This window comes from Trematomus bernacchii, unplaced genomic scaffold, assembly GCF_902827165.1.
Source record: "Trematomus bernacchii unplaced genomic scaffold, fTreBer1.1, whole genome shotgun sequence".
In the NCBI taxonomy this organism is placed as follows: Eukaryota; Metazoa; Chordata; class Actinopteri; order Perciformes; family Nototheniidae; genus Trematomus; species Trematomus bernacchii.
The window spans coordinates 9,609,116-9,629,288 of NW_022988043.1; the positions used below are offsets into that span (position 1 = coordinate 9,609,116).

At 39.6% G+C, this 20,173-nt stretch overlaps 2 protein-coding genes across 4 annotated transcripts in view; both read right to left on the reverse strand.

The window, feature by feature from the left end:
- sh2b3 (SH2B adaptor protein 3) overlaps window positions 1-10,961 on the reverse strand; it is a 46,896-nt gene extending 35,935 nt beyond the window's left edge. For both annotated transcript variants that reach the window (XM_034117500.1, XM_034117501.1), the window contains exon 1: window positions 10,667-10,961. The gene's annotated coding sequence lies outside the window, so the exon portion shown is untranslated. The remainder of the gene's footprint in view (window positions 1-10,666) is intronic.
- Window positions 10,962-13,089: 2,128 nt separating this feature from the next.
- On the reverse strand, window positions 13,090-17,840 carry pheta1 (PH domain containing endocytic trafficking adaptor 1). 2 transcript variants are annotated; one of them, XM_034118531.1, is made up of 3 exons: window positions 17,708-17,840; window positions 17,120-17,201; window positions 13,090-16,088 (listed from the first exon to the last, which is right to left on the reverse strand). In XM_034118531.1, the coding sequence occupies exon 3, from the start codon at window positions 16,045-16,047 to the stop codon at window positions 15,154-15,156; it is 894 nt and encodes a 297-aa protein (XP_033974422.1). In that variant the 5' UTR covers window positions 16,048-16,088; window positions 17,120-17,201; window positions 17,708-17,840; the 3' UTR covers window positions 13,090-15,153. The 2 variants fall into 2 exon arrangements, with proteins under 2 accessions (XP_033974422.1, XP_033974421.1); XM_034118530.1 differs by having other exon boundaries at window positions 17,120-17,207.
- Between the last annotated feature and the right edge of the window lie 2,333 nt (window positions 17,841-20,173).

Genomic DNA, 20,173 nt, shown 5'->3' on the forward strand with positions numbered 1-20,173 from the left:
TGGCAACAGCCTGAAGCGGACTTAAATCAAGCGGGAAGGAAACAGGATGCGTGAAAGACACACGTGAATTGATCTCGTCAGTGTGAGTAACCTCATGACTAGCGTCAGCCCACTGAGTTGGTTCTTAACCAAACCCTGAATGATTCTCTGGACACATTGGGGGCTGAATGTGTGTTGCAGCGGTATGTTGTTCCTGCTTAATCACACAAATTAAGAGTTAGCAGCTTGACTGTGCTGCCCAGTAAACAGTATCCTCACTATGGCCTATTGCGAGCAGAGCCAACATTCATATTGCTTGAAACCACCATTGAAATACGCACTGCCAAGCTTAAGACCATCAAAACACTTCCATTACAACATTAAGATTCCTTGAAAACAAAATAGAGACAGCATTGTGTGTGTGCAAACCAAGGAAATTAAAGTCTACAAAGACTGAGGCCTACACACACTGGAGAATTATCAGTGCTGATGGTGGAAGCCTTGTTCCAGGGAGGTCCTATTTATATCTCAAGAGCTTGGTATCAGCTCTCACACACCACTGTGTGCTCCCCTTGTCACACACACAGGATATTAAATAAATATACAACAGTCGTGCGGACACACACACACACACACACACACACACACACACACACACACACACACACACACACACACACACACACACACACACACACACACACACACACACACACACACACACACACACACACACACACACACACACACACACACACACACACACACACACACACACACACACACACACACCACACACACACACACACACACACACACACACACACACACACACCACACACACACACACACACACACACACACACACACACACACACACACACACACACACACACACACACACACACACACACACACACACACACACACACACACACACACACACACACACACACACACACAATGCTGTAGCTAGTGCAGAAGTGGCTAAAGATGCAGCATTTCTCATGGTCATTGTTTTTAAAGAAAGACGCATTGTGTGTGGAAATTAATGGAAAGAACGCCCCCACATTTCACAGCAATACAAAAGCTGATACATTATTTTCCCTAGATAATGAGGTTTTAATAGTTTTATTATTTTCTTGAAATGAGTATCCTTCTGATTTTGATAGTCTCTGATCCACTAAATTGAGGGTAAGGCTTAAAGGGGGATATGCGAGGGTGTGCAAGGGTGTGCAAGGGTGTGCGAGGCCGGAACTGAAACGATTATTCAACTAACTAATGAGTGAACCAATACAAAACTAACAGCAACTATATTGATTAGCAGTCATCTTAGTTTTTAGACAAAATGCCCCAAAATGTATGTGGGTAGCTTCTCAAATGTGAGCTTCTGTTCTATTCCTCATATTAAATTATAGTTAACTTTATCTCTTTGGGTTTTACGACGATCTGGATGAAAAAGCAATTTGGAGATTTCATCGTGGCTTCCGGGTTTCTGTAATGGCCATTTTCCACAGCTTTCTGATGTTTTATAGACCAAATGATTAAGCGATAAACCACGAAAATTACTTTCAGATTAAAAACATTGGAAATAATAATTTGTTGCCGTTATCCTCCACATCTACATTGTGCTCAAATTAGGCAACTAACATGAAGTCAGCAAGCACAAAACCCTCGTCTCAAAAGCATACAAACTATGCATGGCATCTACCTAAAATAAGATCAGATAAGATATACTTCATTAATCACAAGTGTTTTCATTGCAGCAGCATGTAAAACAAAGTATTGCACATAATTAGAAAAGTACAAAATAAACAATTATATAATATAAACATCTCAAAATGGAAGACAAAACAGAACTAAAAGAGTGAAAATATAAAAGTTGACTGTGAATATAAAAATATGTAGACTATCTGACAAATTCAACACTATTGAAGGTAGGGGTGCATACCGGTTCCCGGTATTACCGAAATACCGGTTACTGGCGGCTACGGTATACCGTACCGAAATCAGATCCGTTTTTTTTTTTTATAAAAGTGAGGCGTAATATCCTTAAACTCGCGCCCAAACCGTCGGAATTACGATGTCAATTTTGCCGTGAAACTCAGAAAATGAGTCACTTAAGAAAATCTAAAGTGTGGCTGCATATGTCTGAATGGTGGGGTCTGTAACCACTGCAAGAAGTGTATTTCTGGGAAAGGTGGTAACCTCCAACCAATGCTATCTCGTATGGCAACCAAGTACCTTTGTGTTCAGGGAAGCAGCGTGCCAAGCGAGAGAGTGTTCAGTTTAGCAGGTGATATCCTACGCTGTGAAAGGGCCCGTTTGGATCCAGAGAGCAGATATGCTCCTCTTCTTGAAGATGAATGAACAAAACTGAACTGTGATGGGATTTGTTTTCATCAGGCAAATGTTGATTTTAATTATGCTATTTGTTTTATGTGCAATGCCGAGATCTCATGATCCTTTATGTGTTCTCTGGTCAGTCGAATCTCAGGTTGAATATTGATTATACTGGTGCTATTTTCTTTTTCCATTGACAAGATGTACTATTCACGCCTGATGGTTGTTATAAATGATATTGCAGAATCTGTTTTCTTCATAGATAACGTGTTTTTCATTGTTTGTTCAGTACTAAAAGGTCCAAGTCCCACAATTGAATTTAATATTCATTTGACATGTTAACTACATCATAAAGCGCTTCATGGGAGTATTGCAGGATGATTCAATCTTTCCCTTATGCAACATGAAAGTATCACGATATGTATCGGTTGAGTATCGGTATCGTTCAGTGGTATCGGTATCGGTATCGTAAAAAAGTCAACGATATGCAACCCTAATTGAAGGGCTAAATGACAGCTGTCAGTATGTTATTATAGCCATACTGAAACATGCACACACATTATTCCAACACACACACAAAGAGACCTGTGTGTGACTAACTTGTCCGACAATGTGTGCACGTGTACACCTCAATGCGGCATTTAGCTGTTCAAAAATAGGATGTGCTCCTAATTGTCATGCTCGTTATCTCAAATGCAATTTACGGCAAGCCACATCCTCCTGACCTTTATATAGCACTGGCCTTATTACGGAGATCAGCCGGATCCAATCTATTGCTCACAACTCAATTAGTCTGCCTGGCATCAAGGCTCTTTGAGACTTCAAACACTCCAGATTTTACGGGAAAAACTGGAGTGGAAAAAAACACATGAATTGGGAGAAGAAGAAAAATGCTGAAACATGTGCATCACAAGGTCCCGGATGGAAAACAGATTGTGTTTATTATTCTCTGGAATTACTGAATGAATCACGAGCTAGAGATACATTTACAAGTACTGAGAGTAAGTGAGTGTGTGAAAGTGGGTGCTTCTTAAGAATAGAGGGACAGAGAGAGGAGGACGCTGTAAGGAGTGAGGGAGTCAAAGATGAAAGGAAGAGGAGGAGACAGAGAAACCAGGGTCACATGACTAGACAGAAAGAGAGACGAGGGGATAATGAGAAGGCCGGCAGGAAGTGAGGAAAAGAAATAAGGAGAAGGGGGAGGGGAGAGGAGAGGAGGAAAGGAGGAGGGGCCAGGTTGGTGGGTGAAGGTCCAGGTGGCACAACTGAAGGGGAACAGAGACCAAAGGATCTCTGCTGTGCCCGGGCAGTAATCACAGCAACAGGAAGCCCTGCCCTGCGCTGGCAAGCTGCGACTAGTTCACACACGCAAAGACACTATAAACACACACAAACACACACTCACAGCCTACCAAAATATACTCTTCCACCAGGGTGGAAAGTGTACCTGAATATCAAAGTACAAGAGCAAATATGAACTGATTGAAATTCATTCGTGTTGAAAGCTACAGGTTTAACAGAAACATGTATTTATACAGGTGGTAACGGATAGAGAGGATATGGGGCATTCAGGACGTAACATTTCATATGAATACACACATGAAGCGGAGAGGTGGTGCTGAAGGATGCTATTCTGGGATATCTGATTGCAAACTTTGATGTAGTTAAAGCCAGACAATGAAGTTTAAAGTTAAAACGGACTATTTCGAACACAGTGCAAAGTCCAAGCAGCATGCAACGCCCAAGATAGCTATATTAAAGTCTACATTATCAATTATGAATCCATCTTCCATAATTCCATCCATAAGCAGCAAGCAGCTTGTTTGCTGTTATCAAATGAAACATGCCAAAAGAGTAAATATATAACAAAATATTGTGAATATTGTTATTGACAGGCAAAACGGCAGTTAGCGTGAACTGACACCATGTGACCTCTTTCTATCCCTTTCAGCTGGGGGATTACACTTCAGTGCAACAAGCTGCTCCACCACCCTGACGACAGCAACATGTAGATACAAATGCTTAACTCAATGATTTAGTTATGCCTGATTGATCAGCTAGATAAAAGAAGATGTAACGTCTTTTTTGATGTATGACTTCTACATGACAAAAGATGTGCAGCAGTTGCAGGGATGGGATTGGCCGAGTCTCAGTGTTCCTGTTTGTGTGAAGTGAGATGTGAAACAGCTTTGATAATGAACAGAGCAGAAAGCGAGACATGCACAGCTTACATAATTGAAGAACATATTGTGAAGGAGGAAGTAGCGCAGAAACATGATAACCCCCGGCCTTAACGTCTCATAGCCAGAAGATAGCATCAGCTGATTGAGGGTAAAACAAGAGAGGTCGAGCTCCAGTCTATTACAATAAGAAACCATCAAAAGGACACATTGATAGTTTGAAATGCTTACAGCAGGTATCGCATAGACATGTTTATTTGTGTAAAACCTTAAATTATGACAGTACATAAACAAAGCTAGACTTTAACCTTCAGCGATTGGCCTCTACTGGAGCAGACGCCTTTATTTACAATCAAAATATGAATAGACGTTATTTTCAACTGTCTGCATCTTGAAACTTTTTTCTTTTCTGTGTACTAGTGAATCCTTTTTTTTATATATTGCAGTATTGCATACTGTGTAGGAGATATACTAATGGGTGTATAGGTTTTTGTTTTGGTTGGAGTATTCTCTAGCTTTACTTTCCCACAACAATACAGGCTCCAACACAATGTGCTATTCTGGAGACCTGGCCGCTTTCTGGTCATTTCCTGTCGTCTGGGAACGGAGAGAGGGAGGCAGGTTGGGAAAGGAACACAACTAAAAGGCTGGATATGTGATAAGCACAGGAAATCACGCTAAAAAGGTTTGAATTTGAAATTGAAACCAACTGTATTCTGGAGAATCAAAAACACTTTCACCGGAAAACAAATCCCTTAAAGAAAACAGTAAATATGATGATTATGTCTCCAGTCTGAACTCCACACTAACAAGCATCCTTCCAGCTGTCCGGCATCCCACCAATGACTAATACAAAACATCTCTGCTCAGTCTATCATTAGCTGGCAGACAGACCTTGGCATGTCAAGAAAATACTCAAATATAGGGCTCCCACAGACATAATGACAGGCAAGCAAATAAAAAGAGAAGTCAAGTTTGCCTTTGGCTGCCTGGATAGATGTGATGTGTGAGGAGGGGGGGGGGGGGGGAACTAGTCATTGTCTGTAGACGGCACTGCTACTATCTGAGGGCTGCAGCCTGCAGCTGACTTTCATGACTGATTGTTCTCCAGAAAAAAGATCTTTATAATGTGTTGTTTTGTTGGACCAATAGTCCAACCCCCAGAGATATGCCATTAACAAAATGATATAAAAAGAGAAACTATAAGTAAATCATCCAAATGGAAAACATGCAACACATTTAATGTTGAGTTGTTGTTTCAGCTCTATAAATAATATTTTTTTTTTTTTTTGGCATTCAATACAGTCATTATAGGGTGAATAGGTGAAACTGAATCTTAATATACCATTCCTTAAGTTAAAATAGCAAATGCTGATTCAAAAAAATTCACAAATTCTGATTTCTGAAATCAATGAGTTCATCTATTAGGACTTCTGCCCTGCATTTACGTAATCTGAATATTGCGATGCACAAAAGGTATTTTACCATATACTATGCACACTGTTAAAATCTAATAACGGGATACTTTAAGCGCTGGCTAAATAAACAGAGAGTGACTGTGGTTATTACAGAACATGAAATACTCATTCACTGAAAAGCTAAACAGTTTGAGTGTTTCTCGGCTACAAAGCCACCGGCAGCTGACCTCAACTTCTCACTGGAACCCATACACAGCCTCAGTTTCTGAAAAAGCTGGAAACAACAATCCATCATTCACAACTTGGTGCTGACAAATCAATACAATTCAGCCAATTCAAGTATTCAACGCTCAAATGTTCCAGCCGGGGAGAGCACGACAGAAATCTCTGGCTGAAATCCACCGGCACTTTGTGAATGAGTCATCAGTACTCATTTCTGATTCATTGTGAAGAAGCATGATAGTATTTCTGAGAGATAATCAATGTTGTGTGTGTGTGTATGTGTGTGTGTGTGTGTGTATGTGTGTGTGTGTGTGTGTGTGTGTGTGTGTGTGTGTGTTGTCAATTTGATCGGCTGTGAATCATCTGCAAACATCTGACTTCCTGGAAGGCTAATTCAAGAGTTATAAACTTGTCCACATTGAGACTCATCAGGAGACCGTTGAGTTCCAGTTTCACAGAAAAACCTCACAGGAATCTTGTTTAGGGATTTATTCTCTGTGCTAATGTTGGGAATAAACTAATTAGACATGATGAAAATTGGTCATTTTGCGTGACAATGTGTTCCTTCTTTCACTTCAACTTAGACATGACTCTGCTAAACACACAAACGGAGGAACCAACACAAAGAAGTATTGTGTGTGTGTGTGTGCGTGGGTGTTTTTTTTTGTTATGTCTTGTAAATTGCACTGTTTAGCGATCTAAGTTTTTCATACATTACTGCGTAGTCGTGTATATGTTAGGACAATAAACCTTTGAATCATGACATGTGACATGACATGTAAATGACATGTAATATGTACGGCTGCAACTTAAAATCGTCATTGATCCATCTGCTGATTGTTATCTCATTTGATTTGAGTAATAGTTTTAAATGTTTCTCAGAGGCCATCTTGCTGTCTTCATTGAACTTGTTTTGTCAATAGGCAAAACGTTTTTTTTGACAAAGAAAAGCAATAAATCCTTACATCTGCGAAGCTGAAACCACATAAGATTTGGCATATTGCTTGAAACGGTCCATTAACCTGAGAACTGGGAAAACTTCTCAGGACTAAAAAGCAAACATTCAGGGAGTGCTTCTTTTCTAAAGATGACAAAAGCAGAACTCTTGACCCCATGTTGCTTCCTCACTGTGTACACACAAACACAAACACACACCTACGAAGGTATTGCAAATGCAGAGCCTTAAAGCACATGTTTTAAACAGCATTTTCATTCTGTTGCCATTTATCGGGCCTATAATCAACATTCTTCCAACAACAAGAACAGGAGCGCATTGGGGTAAACACACGCAAATACACACTGGCTGTAACTATTGCTGCTTTGGAAAAGACACAAAGGCCCGCATGTGTCCATCGCTTGCAGAAATCCGTGCACACTCAATAACTCCACACTACTGTATGCATCATGTGTTTGTGTCCCATTAGTTAAGATTTTCAAGCTAAGCTGTTTAGGGTGGTCAGATATGTGACTTAAATCTCATGTGTGTTGCGTTGCAAAAGGCCCCTGTTGACACAAGAAAACTGCTTTCTTGTTCTGCCATTTTCTGCTCTAATAAGTGTCTTCCGTCTGTCTTTGTTGGAATCCTACTCCTGTCTACAATCAGCCAATCTATCTCCAACGGTTTCCCTCATTCTCCTTCTCTGCCCCCCCCCCCACCTCCCCACAGGGCAGCTGTGGGTCAGCCCTCTCTCGTGGTCTCATCACTGGATTTCTTGGAACCCCTGAGGGAAGCAGGAGCGCTGGCATCCGATATAATCTCAGTTAAAGACATTGAACCATGACATTGTCTGGTCCACGGCTGAGGGCCAACTGCAGAGCCCACTTCTTTCTTGCATACTGCAACAACACATATGCAAAACGTGGACATCAAATGTGCACAGCGCTTAAAAATCTTAATTCCAAGGAGTTGCAGTCCTTTCTTTCTAGGAAAGATGTCTCAGACACTAACCAAGAAGAAAATCCCCAACCAAGTAATATCATTATTTGCTAAACAAGCGACATCCCATCTCTAGGAAGAGTCCAAGATTTTTTCAGAGCTGAAAATGTAAAAAGGGAATTTTTCTCACATGGTCATCAGACCTAAAGGTCATTAAAAAATGATGTTCTGATTGTGGTTTGTAGTCGCATTACTTTTTCAGTTTTAAATGTTTTTATGATGGTCTGCGTTGGTGGCCACAACTGATCTCCTCGTGTCCATACCACACTGAGCAAAAGAGAAGTGAAGACAACATCAAAATATCCAACTTTCAGAAACCTAGGAAATCTGTGAGGAAGTAAACTCTCTTATGAAATTTATCTGAAAAATCTGCGAGTGAAAACGCTAATCAGAGATCTGGGACTCCACTGAAACCTTGAAATATAGTGAACCTTTTGTTGGAGGTTTACTGAGTTAAAGCTGCCTGCCACGGAAAATATAATGTGCAGTCTAGCAAACTTCCTAGCATTACTTCCCCACCCCAGGGGCATGTTTTTTTTCTCTGTTGTAAATCAATGAGTCAAGGTGGGATAACAGTTACATCTTAATGACTAAAACAACAAGAATGCAGACCTCAGCAGGCTGCTGGGAATATTGCATCACAGTTTTAATGTGGTGGAAATCCCTTTAAAAATCTATTTATTTATTTATGTATTTAGGTCAATGTTGGTAATGTTGCAAACCAGCTAGAAAAGCTGCTTGATGGTCATATTGGAGTTGGATAAATAAATATCAATAAATCAATAAATAGCAAACTTCTTCTAAAATATATAATACACTAGTACTGTGTGAAGTATTGGCTGTCCAAATATATATATTAACTCAATATTGTATTAAAAGTAGTGGATTACTTATTGAGTATTCCCTCATCCAGTTTGTTCCAAATAGCCAAAATATGTCCCAAGGAGCAGCACATGTACACCGACCATTTACATTAACATTATACACTGTTGTTTTTTCATAATAATAAAAAGTACAACATTGTTTGAACGCTAGCCAAAGCAAGGAATAGTTGTGGCTTTGTTGCCAATCGCCAGTGTTAAAAAACTAGAGTTCATCCAATGAAAATCCATGTTAGTCATTCAGCTAACATTGAACTTATTATATTTGACAATCTTCATCTACGGCCTGTTCTATAATTGTGATTGAAAAAGATCATGGAGGAAGCCATCCCAAGTATATTTTTCACTTGGGTTATAAAGTAAGTGTATAAAGTGCAGAAGTATTATCAGCAATGTGAAAAAGGGTATGACTTTTGTCACCTCAATTATATTATACTGATGCATAAACATAGCATTATAATGATGTTGTGGTAGAGGTATGGCTGATTCAAGTATTTTGTTTATGTTATATAATGTTGGACAGTTTAATCTTTGAAAATGAAGCATATTTTAATTGTTAATCATAGGTTTTGGTTTTCACAATCTTAATCTGAAAGTCACTACCACCAAAGCTGCTGGCAAATCAATGTAGTGAAGTAAAAATGTTGCAATATTTTCATAGAAAAGTTGTGGAGTGAAAATATGAAATGGCTTCAACTTAAATACAACATTTCAAAAGATTTTATCCATACAAGCCATTCCCTACAAACTACTGTTTTGGTCAGGACTGTTTAGGGAAACACCACAACTCCACACCTGTTGCCTCAGAATGTGAGATAGAGGGGGCTTTACTTTGAAGGAATATCCTCTTTTACACACATCTAGGCACACACACAGAGGCACACACACAGAGGCACACACACAGGCACACACACACACACACAGTAGTGTTTTGATTTACTGCTACACAACAGAGGATTGTGAAAGCCAGTGACTGCTCCCCACTTGTTCCTGTTCCTCCATCCTGCAGTCATGGGGGGTTCGGGGTTCTCTGGCGCTTAACCAAACACACAACAACGTCTGCCACATTCAACCATAACGTTCACATTTCCAGTACACACTAATGATGTGTTAGTTTTTCCTATGGATGAAAATGTTGTCAGTTAAGACACTTTTAAAACCCATGTACGGCCTGTTAACATGTATCACACATAAGTGACAATAGGTTGTATATTGTGACATCCCCATGGAAACAACCACTGATAGATTTGCGCCCAAATAGTTGTGAGAACACACACACATACGCACGCATGCACCCACGCAAACACGCACTATTAAACTACTATAAGGTCACCAAAAGCCACATGCTGTGTGCATCTTTTGTGCCAACTATCCCTGTAGATGTGACGCCCAGCAGCTCAAAGACAGAAAATCCTGCTCGGCGGTATGACGGGACCTCAAAAGAAAAGTTCACTTTTGGGGCTAAAAAGTCTGCGCCATCACCCCCGGCCCCACCGAGGGGAAGCAGAGCCCTTTAAATCTCTCACTAATCATTTTCTCGACGATGTATTGTGAAGAAAAAAGGGTAATTTTGGACGGGAGAAGTACATGTGTCCACATTTCTGGGGAAGTTCGTCATTTTTGGGATTATCCCCCATGTGGTTAAGAGTTTAGTGATGGTTACAGCCCAGACAAGAAACGATTATACAGTCTTCAAAACATACTCACGTTCTCCGTTATCTCGGATGGGCACCCACCGCAGCACGACGACTAACCAACAAGTTGGACTTCGCATAACGGAAATGTTTTGAGAAGCATCTAAAGTAACTCAAAACGATGTCGTTGGTGAGCAACGGGAAACTGGACATCATTGGAATAGCTGCATGTTAAAAAGTCCGTCGCTTTCTCTCTCATTGTGAGTGCACGCCACAGTTCCTCCGCTACAAACAAAAAGAGGAAAGAAAACTTTCAGCAACGAACTTGACGCGGAAAAAAAGTGGCGACTCCTCATTTCCGCTGTCAAGAAAATATGCCGCGTTCCAGCTGTCAAGAGGGAATTCACAATCACACTTCCGGCTGCTATCTTTTCAGAATAAGAGGCCTGGTATTTTAATCCATAATATTCCAAAATATATTGATTTATTTAACTAAAATTCTCAAATAAATAGTGCAGTTAAAGTAAAATATTGGCTTCAAGAGTAGATAAACTAGCATAACATAGAAAATACAAAAAGCACAAATATCTCAAAACATATAGTGTTCAAGTAATAGTTAATATTAGTTCATTCTTAGTTACATTTCACCACAAAGTAAATACCATTATATATGTGTGTGTTGAAGGTAAAGTCCTTAATTTAAAATTATACTTGAAGCTACTAATGCAAAATGTAGGCTACTTAAAAGAAGCATAAAAGCATAAAAGTGCAAGTACTTGATCGGCATGCAAAATGGGCACGGTCAGTTGAATGATTTTATATTACACATTGTATTGTTTTGAATGCATTCACATTTAAACAGCATTATATAACAATGTATTTTATATAATGTGCTCATTAATGCATTTTAAAACCCCCCATCTGCCACATAACTTGTAACTTTCAACTGCCAAATAGATTAACGATGCAAACAACTTAATGTGTTAATTTACTGAGCTCAATAGTTGAACCCTAAAAGGTTACTTTCTTAGAAACTGCACATTATTTGCTTATATTTTGAATATTTGAATATTTTGAAAAACAGAAACACCTCTGCAATGCATTCAAGATGTACTTTTATGTTGAAATAACCAGACCGGAAGTGAAGTACTGAAGTTAAGTACAGTACAAGATGTAAAGTACATAAAGGATCCAGACTCTATCAAGAATTCAGATACTCACGTTAACTTTGTTAGCTTTAATATGTCAATATTTGTCACTGCTTTAACAGTCAATTCTACACTGTTAAGTATCCTACACTGTTTGTATGATGGAGCCTAAACTGGACAATAAAAAGGGCGGATTAAAAAGAGCATTTGTTGACTCAAACTCAGGTGGTGCGACCCATGGGTGCGATATTTGCTGACAGTCAATCTAAATACAGCACATGAGATAATAGTGCAACCAGAGGACCTAAAGCATCACATTTGTCTTTTGTATTTATGGTTTTTAAAATTGCACAAAAAGAGAAGAGAACATAAAAACAAACGGGTTATCTATTAGGAAATGTATGTTTTTTCTACTCTAGAGACTTGCTGGGTTCTGTCAGTAGTAATTTACATTCTAATCTCCAGCAAAAAGGAAAGCCTCTTTGTATTCCTTGAAAGGTTTGAGAATACTCTAACAGACTACAAACTGTGGCACAGCGCCACCTGGTGAGGGTCAGGCTGAACAGCACCAGAATGTGTGGTTTCATGAGGCCTGCCCAGGCTTTACATGAATTCAGGGGATGTGCGATGTTGGTATATTTACTCAGGTACGTGTACATAAATAAAAAATGGTACTTTACTTGAGGATTTCCCATTACATTCTAATTTACTTTTCATATATTTATTTCAAAACAATCCTACATTATCATGTATGCAAAGAAGATGTTACCCAGCTGTGTATAAAGAAAATGAGCCCTACCTTTACCAGCCGAAACATTAGTGAATTAGACATTAATGCATAAATAATTATAATGCAGTGATTTAACATACAGCATATCCTTCTGAAATGGGACATTCTGCATTATGAGTGATTTCACTTTTGGTAGTTACAATCTCGAGAGATCACTGTTATGGCATTTGTATCTATGGCAACAAGCAGTAATTACATGGGTTTATTATTTTTCAGGGATATACACAGTGTTTTAGCTTGTGCTTTCTATCGGGAATGTGGCCAGATATATAGTTCTTATTCATGCAAATGTAATGGGCTTTTATCATAGGTTAAATCACCATTATGTTTTATCAATGAAGAATATAATTAACATCTGCGCTGTAGTATTTATACTTTTACTTTATTAAAACATTTAAGTTCTTCTTCCGCCACTGCCCATCATACTGTTCTGAAAAAGTAACACATATGGAAGAAAAAAACATCCAATGTCTAAACCAGCCATACTAATTAAAAATATATATATTTCGAAGAAGAAACTAAACTTAAGTAGTCAGATATCGTAATGACACGCAACTGTTCACATCATAACATATTAACACTGTTTATTTAAGGGTTTACATTCAATTCTTTATAAACAAACCTCTTTTCATGGTACCATATCAGAAAAATGTGTCAAATCCACAACATCATTGGTTATTTCAAATAATACTCATATTGTGAACTAGAACATTAAATACTTGACTACGATTGTGGAATTCAATAGAGAAAGAGAGCCTTGACCATTTTAATAACGTGAATTTAGATTGCATTTCTCTGTTGGCACTTTTGGAGAAAAAAATAATAATACGGTTCGTTTGACACTTTGACACATTTCTTTACATATTGTTATTATTAAAAACCGACTTTTGTCATCTATAATTACAGGAGTGCTCTTCTGGAGTTCATAAAATTGGCACGAGTATAATTTTGTTGAAATCATGTCAAGAGCATACCACTTTGATGTAGCTGTAAAAAAACATCCACACTTTACCACTACTCCCCACATTGTCATTTCTATACAAGTCAAGTGTAGAGAAACGATAGCGCTGTGCAATGATGCAGACTTGTCAAAAGTGATTACAAAGAAAGAAAGAAAGATAGAAAGAAAGAAAGGAAGAAAGAATAGCAGCAGTACAGTAACCCTCTCAACACAGTGGCAATGGTTGCAAGTACAATACCAGAGTTATAAAGTTAACATATGGCAAATATAAATCAAGAATGCTTTGTGATTGAATATAGAAATACAAAATAATTATAGTAACACAATCATTTAAAAAAGGCCCAAGACTGCTGGTGTTATTTTCCAACATGGAAGAGCAAAATATTGAAATGCAAACCAAGAGGTTAAATGTTCACATACATGTCACAACACACTGTATGACTGAATTAAAATGATTTGATTGTAAAAAAAAGGAATTATAACATAATAACTATGGCAAATAAAAAAACTCCTGCGAGACAAGACAAAACATCTCCTTCTATGAAATCCAAGAGTCAAACGAGAACTAAGTGACACGTACTCTTGTGACACAGCATCATCTGGCCGCAAGCTAACAAAGGCTAAAAATACAAGTGTGTAGCTCTGAGCGAGACATGCAGCTCCACCACGGCCACTGTCGAGAGGATGACCTTAGCCGCCGCAACTTCTCTCGGTCGAGATGTGCGGAAACTGGTCTAGTGTTCCCTGACACTACTTCTTATCTCAAAGTTACAGGAAGTTACAGGAAGCTGGAAATGCTGAACTGGATTGATGTTAATTGTCTTGGTGCCTTTGCCATGAGATTATAAAAATGTCATCAGCTGTACAAACAGTGCTCTTTCTCTATTTCATCATTTTATCATCAATCTTAAAGCAACAGGATTTCCTCTTATCTTTCTCCTCTGTATGCTGCAGATAACGTGTGACTATAGCAACCTGATCCATGGATTAGGATTTGTTTTACGCAATGTCTCCAGATTGTTACTTGTGTGGCCTTCTTTATTTCATTTGCATAGAACACACTGTTACCATCACGGGCTAGGATCAATAATAAACCTTGATGTGGTGATTTAAGCAGTTATTTTTATGTATTTTCAGTTGCTTAGCACCGGATTTTGCATGTAAACATATAGAGAACATACTTTATCAAGGTTGCTTCAGCTTTAATGAGATCTGACCCCAATACAATTGCATATGTTTGGAATATGTGTAAGCTAGAGGAATGGAGAAGAACTCTTTAAAATTGGCAATGTAAAAATAAAACAGCGTAGTTCTAAATTAAGTGTAGCATCAGAAAAACTGATGCTTTTAATAAATGATTACCATTTTAATTCTCAAATATTTATAATTGTCGTTGGCAAATGACATTCAAACCTGTTAGCATACTGTGATTAAAATGTGTTGCGTTGTACAATGGATAGTGCTAATGTTTAAGAAAGATTGATTCCCCTGTGCCAGCCAAGATATGGAATCAATCTAGTAATCTATTTGTCTTTTTTTATCTGTGATAAGACTGCAATGTGCAAAAAAGGTCTCAGTTTTGTCGCCCGTCTGTTGGGTCGCAGAATGATCAGGAAGGAATAATAAAACTGTGGAAAAAGATATAACCTATCTCAATAAGTTCACTTGCTCTGCAGCCACTGCACTCTCACTTCCTCCACCTCTTTGCCGTACCAGTCATGGAGTTTGGAGAAGCAGCCGGTGCCAGGGGAGACGGGGCTTTCCAGAGAGGCTCCTCGTCTCCTGCGTGGCACCGGTGGAGCCCTCACCCCATCGGCCCCTGGACCACTGTTACTCCCAGAGTCTGAGCAGGCCTCCCAGGCCGCACAGGAGGACGCTTCCTCAGCAAAGCCGTTAGCCAATGAGACTGCTGGTTTACTCCACGCAACTCCGTTCTCCTTGGGACAATCAGACATGAGCTGCACCTCATCCTGGAAGCTCCTCTGGGCAGAATAGTTGACTGCCATGGGAGGGGCCCCTGATGATGAGGATAAGGAGGATGTAGATGATGAAGATGAAGAAGAGGATGCTCCTGATCTGGACCGTGAAACTTGGTGTCTCCTGGAGGGCTTGGACCTGCCCTGCAGGCCTCCAGCCCCGACGCAGTCTCCTCCTGCTGCCTCCTGGATCTCTTCCAACTGCCTCTCCAGCTCCTTCACCACCAGCCTCATGTAGTCAAAGCTGGCCCTCGACAACGCTTTCACCCACGACTCCATGCCTGCTTGGTTGTCAGAAGCCATCTTGTACACCCGGGCTTTGGCACAGTCAAACTTGACGGCAAAGGCGAACTCCTCGGCTGACTCGCACAGCTCCACGGTGCATCCTTCAAGGACGATGACACCGATGGGCTCTCGGCTCTCGCGCTCCTCAAAGTAGAAGAGCATGTTTCCTTTCAGGACAAACCAGCGCCGGTGATACGCTGTGTTGCGCTCACCCTTTTTGAACAGGAAGCCTGTCTTGTCTGGCGGTGAGTCACAGGTGGCGTAGTGCGCCACGCTGCGTTCGTTCAGCTTCATCTTCTTCCCTCCTACTTTTCCTCAGCTGGTTGTTTATACACCTTGGAACATTGTAAATGAAAGCCAAAGGGATTACTCAATATTCAGACTCCAATATTTTTGCCAAGTTGGTTTTCACATACAAGGAATTTGCTATGGTATATTGGTCAGAGACAAGAAACATTAATATAAAGTAGAACACTTTCTTCTTTTTTTTTAATGTCAATTCAATTGCACAATGTAACTGTATACAAAGAAAGAGCTAGGCAGAATGTGCAAGTATATATTCAAGGAGATATGCACATGTTTGCAGAGAAGCATAGCAATGAACAGAGATAATAGTCCAGAAAGATGTGCATTAAAACGCATTAACTACGCTAAAGTAATGTAGTTCAAGGATGCCACAAGACTCTGTGGCTTTTCCTTCCAGCAGGTTTGGCTTAATATTAGTTCCATATTGTGTGTTAATCAGTGTTTACTCAAAGAAGAACCTGCTTACTCTTTGCCCTCAGTGCTGCTGGCTGTTTACTTTCAGTTTATTGACATGGTAATATAATATTAAAGGATGTGAGTTGTTTTATGATCAGTAGGCGGAACAGTTTATTTGCTAGTCTCTTGTTAAAAAAGGTCAGCACAAAGGGTAAGGTACAAAACAAAAAGGGTTGGACTCCTGGGAACTTTAGAGGGGAAGATGTTTGCCGAGGTTCAACCTACATTCTCTGGTCTCCTCTTTCTGAGTCCTCCTGCCAGCCTTCATGGCAGTGCAAACACCTTTGTTTTTGTTTACCCGTAACACTAAAGGTGCATAGACATAACCTCTGGCATGGTTCTGCTACAGTAAAACCATATTGTAGTATAAAAAACGATTCAATGCCCATATAGGCCTAAAATGTGTTGTGTTATCTGCTGTGTAATCACATGTTCAACTGTAAACTAGGACTCAGCCTTCCCTCTTTGTAAACAACAACTAATCCAACTAATCTGTTAACAAGTTATAGCACTGGATAATGGTGTTACTTCTTCTATGACCTTATATAGCAATTGCGTTTGTGTTGTAGCTACTGCATGTTGTGTTAATTTAGTTTTTACTTACGTGTTTATCTCATAGCCACCACTGTCCTCTTGTCACATCTGAAGCTCAATACTAACATGTCTCCATCTTCTTTTGGGTTTTTCTGTCCCTCCAAATAAAAAGAAAGAGATGTTACACACACTTACTCCAAAACTGCTGGTATTATCAATCAGATCGTAGTGTCTCTGTTTTGTACAAGAGCTTGTGGCAAATAAGCCAAGTTTGTCTCAGACATGAGAGGCTAACATGTCACACATGAGCAGTTTTTTCCACCTCTGCTAGCAACAATAGTTTGGACGAATGATTCAGACTGCTGACTGCTTTCTGGGAATGGTCACAAGCTTTTGACATATCAGCACTTTGCGGAAATGTATCTCGGGATACATCTAACATATTCAGTAGTACAAAACTTTACATGAACACTGCCGGAAATAAAGAAAGTGTATCTCTGTGTTAACTAGCTTAACGCATTAGGCGTCTTTCGTGAATACAAATGAGCATCTGGCGTCAGCATTTTCGACTGAGCACTAGCTAGCACCTACAGTTTTGCACTGGCAGTTAGTCAGACCCACATGTATGGCAGTATTGTGGTAAATAACTATGAATTACCTGGAGATAACGACGCCACCGCCTGTCATATAGATAAAATCACTGTCGTTTGTTTTTCCTTTATCTCTCTTCGTACTTTCTTTCCTTTTTCTTCCCTGTAATGTGACCGACTGAGAAGCCGCATTGTTGTGTACAGCGCGACCAGCACGACTGGGCGGGGACGTCATTACAGCTCTCCTGCGGATGGAACGTTCTCCATCCGGATGAGCTGTGCATTAAAACAAACGCACCCTGTGTTTGCCCTTGGAGTGGGTGCGTTTGGACAATATTGCTACAGGCTGATTGTAGCTGGTTCCATGTATGGAGAGCCACCTGCAAGATTTTAGCTTGAGCCCCTTAACATACAGCCAATTCCAACCCCAATTCTGTCACACGTAAACGGCAACGCCTTTTTGTTTTTAGTTGTATTGTTTAAAAAAAGCAGCATCACTCGGCTTGTCTGAGAAAAAAAGGAGAGCCTGATCATGCATCACCAGAAGGTGCTGTAGGTGGCCCAGGATTTGCAGGAGTTGGATTAAAATGTAACAAAAGTGCATCATAATGAGAGAAGAGGAGTATTAAAGTCCCACTATATTAATTAAAAGCTACTGATGGTGAACCGCAGCCAATAATAGCATCTCATTGTAGCCGACAGCATTCTAAACACACACTGCAAGAGTAATTACACCTAGCATCCATGCACAAAACATGTAATAAATGAGCAGTTCATGCATGATGCATGCTGCTATGCATACTAATTGATGAAAATGTGAAGGCTTACAAAAGGAGATGGAAAAGCATTTTAATGAACTGTTACAAGCAGGGTTAATGTAGGTTAATTAGACTATAGTCAATACAAAATACTTATTTTTCAAGGACCTACTGACTGCCTTAACTCAGTGTAGCTACAGGTGATGTAACATCAATTTGTTTTCCAAACTATGCCCTGTGGTCCATTGGTTTATAGACCTGTCACTGGAGTTAGTTCAGAATATGATGAGCATTACAATACATTCATTGTTTTGTGAATATAATAATTAGTATGTTTTAACTGCTAACATTGACAATAATGCCAATGATTATTGCCAAGTTGTTAAAAACATAAAGCTTTTCTTTCTTCAGCAACATTTTTTCATTTACATATCCTGAGAGCTGCCCGGTGAAACCTTCCTTTACCATTTTAACTTTTTTGAGTTTGTTGCCATCTCGCCCAAGCATACGAAACAGTGAGCTAAAGATGTACTATTCCCATGCAAATTGTCTATGCCCATTTTGTGACATTCCAGTATTTGCTATCCTGTGACCCTGTCCTACATTTTAAGGCATGGAGATTTGGCTTTGGCCCGTTTTATTACTGCGTGCGATCATGATGAGTCACTGTGAATTAATTGGAATATCTTCTGGAGACAGCTGATGGCCTTTAGCATCGCCAGCCTGCTATCTCATCACACTAATCTTCAATTAACTGATGCAGCTGCTGGTGCCATTTCATGTAGGATATTCCTCTTTCTGAAAGGTTTCATCACACTGTGTTTTGGTAGCTTGGATTAAGGGTGATGATCTTGAAGCCGGTTTAATTTCTTCTATTTAACTCACAGTTCACAAAGACTTGACACTGTGAAGATGCTTTTTCAAGACCACAGCTAATGCTAAAGACATCAAATCAACAATTTCTGCACTTGAATCATTCGGTCCATAAAATACACAGACACGCTGACATTTAGTGTAAAGTGTTTACTTCTCACAAGGTATTTTCCAACATTTTGTGAAAACACGACAAAATATCACCGAAAGCTTTTTTCAGACAGTCTATAAAACTCATTGATCCAGAGTGATTCATTCATGAATTCAGTCTCTGTGTCCAGTGAGAACAAAGAGGTGGAGTTTAGAAGTGTGATGCCTCCCGTCTGAATATGAAGAGAGGCCGTGTTGTTGCTCTCCAGTGTACCTTTCCAAATGTTATTATCAGTTTGTCCTGATGGCACACTCTATAATCTCTGGTTTATAAAGTGCTATACAAATAAAATGTATTATTGTCAGTATTTGATTGGTCCAAGCAAAGTAGACATTTGACAGTTTTAAAGTGGCTGCAGCGACTTCATATGAGGAAATGAGGGGGAGTGCTGCTTAACTCTGTATTATAGAGAGCAGAGCAACCTGCATGTTGGAGCAACCAACAGACAGCCTCTCCACAGAAATGCATAGAAAAACACAGTGATGGCAGGACAAAGTGTAGAGTCAGTCATGCATTTATTCAGCCCCAGTTCTACCGTGTGATAAAGCACAACTAGGTATTTGGTTTACGCCTTTAATCTTCTCTACCTTACATGTTCTTCTCACACTACAGCCCATTCTGTCAAGTTTCTTAAAGTGATATGACTGAACCACTTGTTTTCATCCATACTAACAACATCCTGTTGCTATATATAAATAACTCATCATGCTATACCCTGCTGAAAAAACGCACCTTGAGGGAATGTCAGCTTT

What these genes read in the sequence shown, in the direction of transcription:
- pheta1 (XM_034118531.1), bottom strand. Translation starts at nt 16,047, where the DNA reads ATGAAGCTGAACGAACGCAGCGTGGCGCACTACGCCACCTGTGACTCA.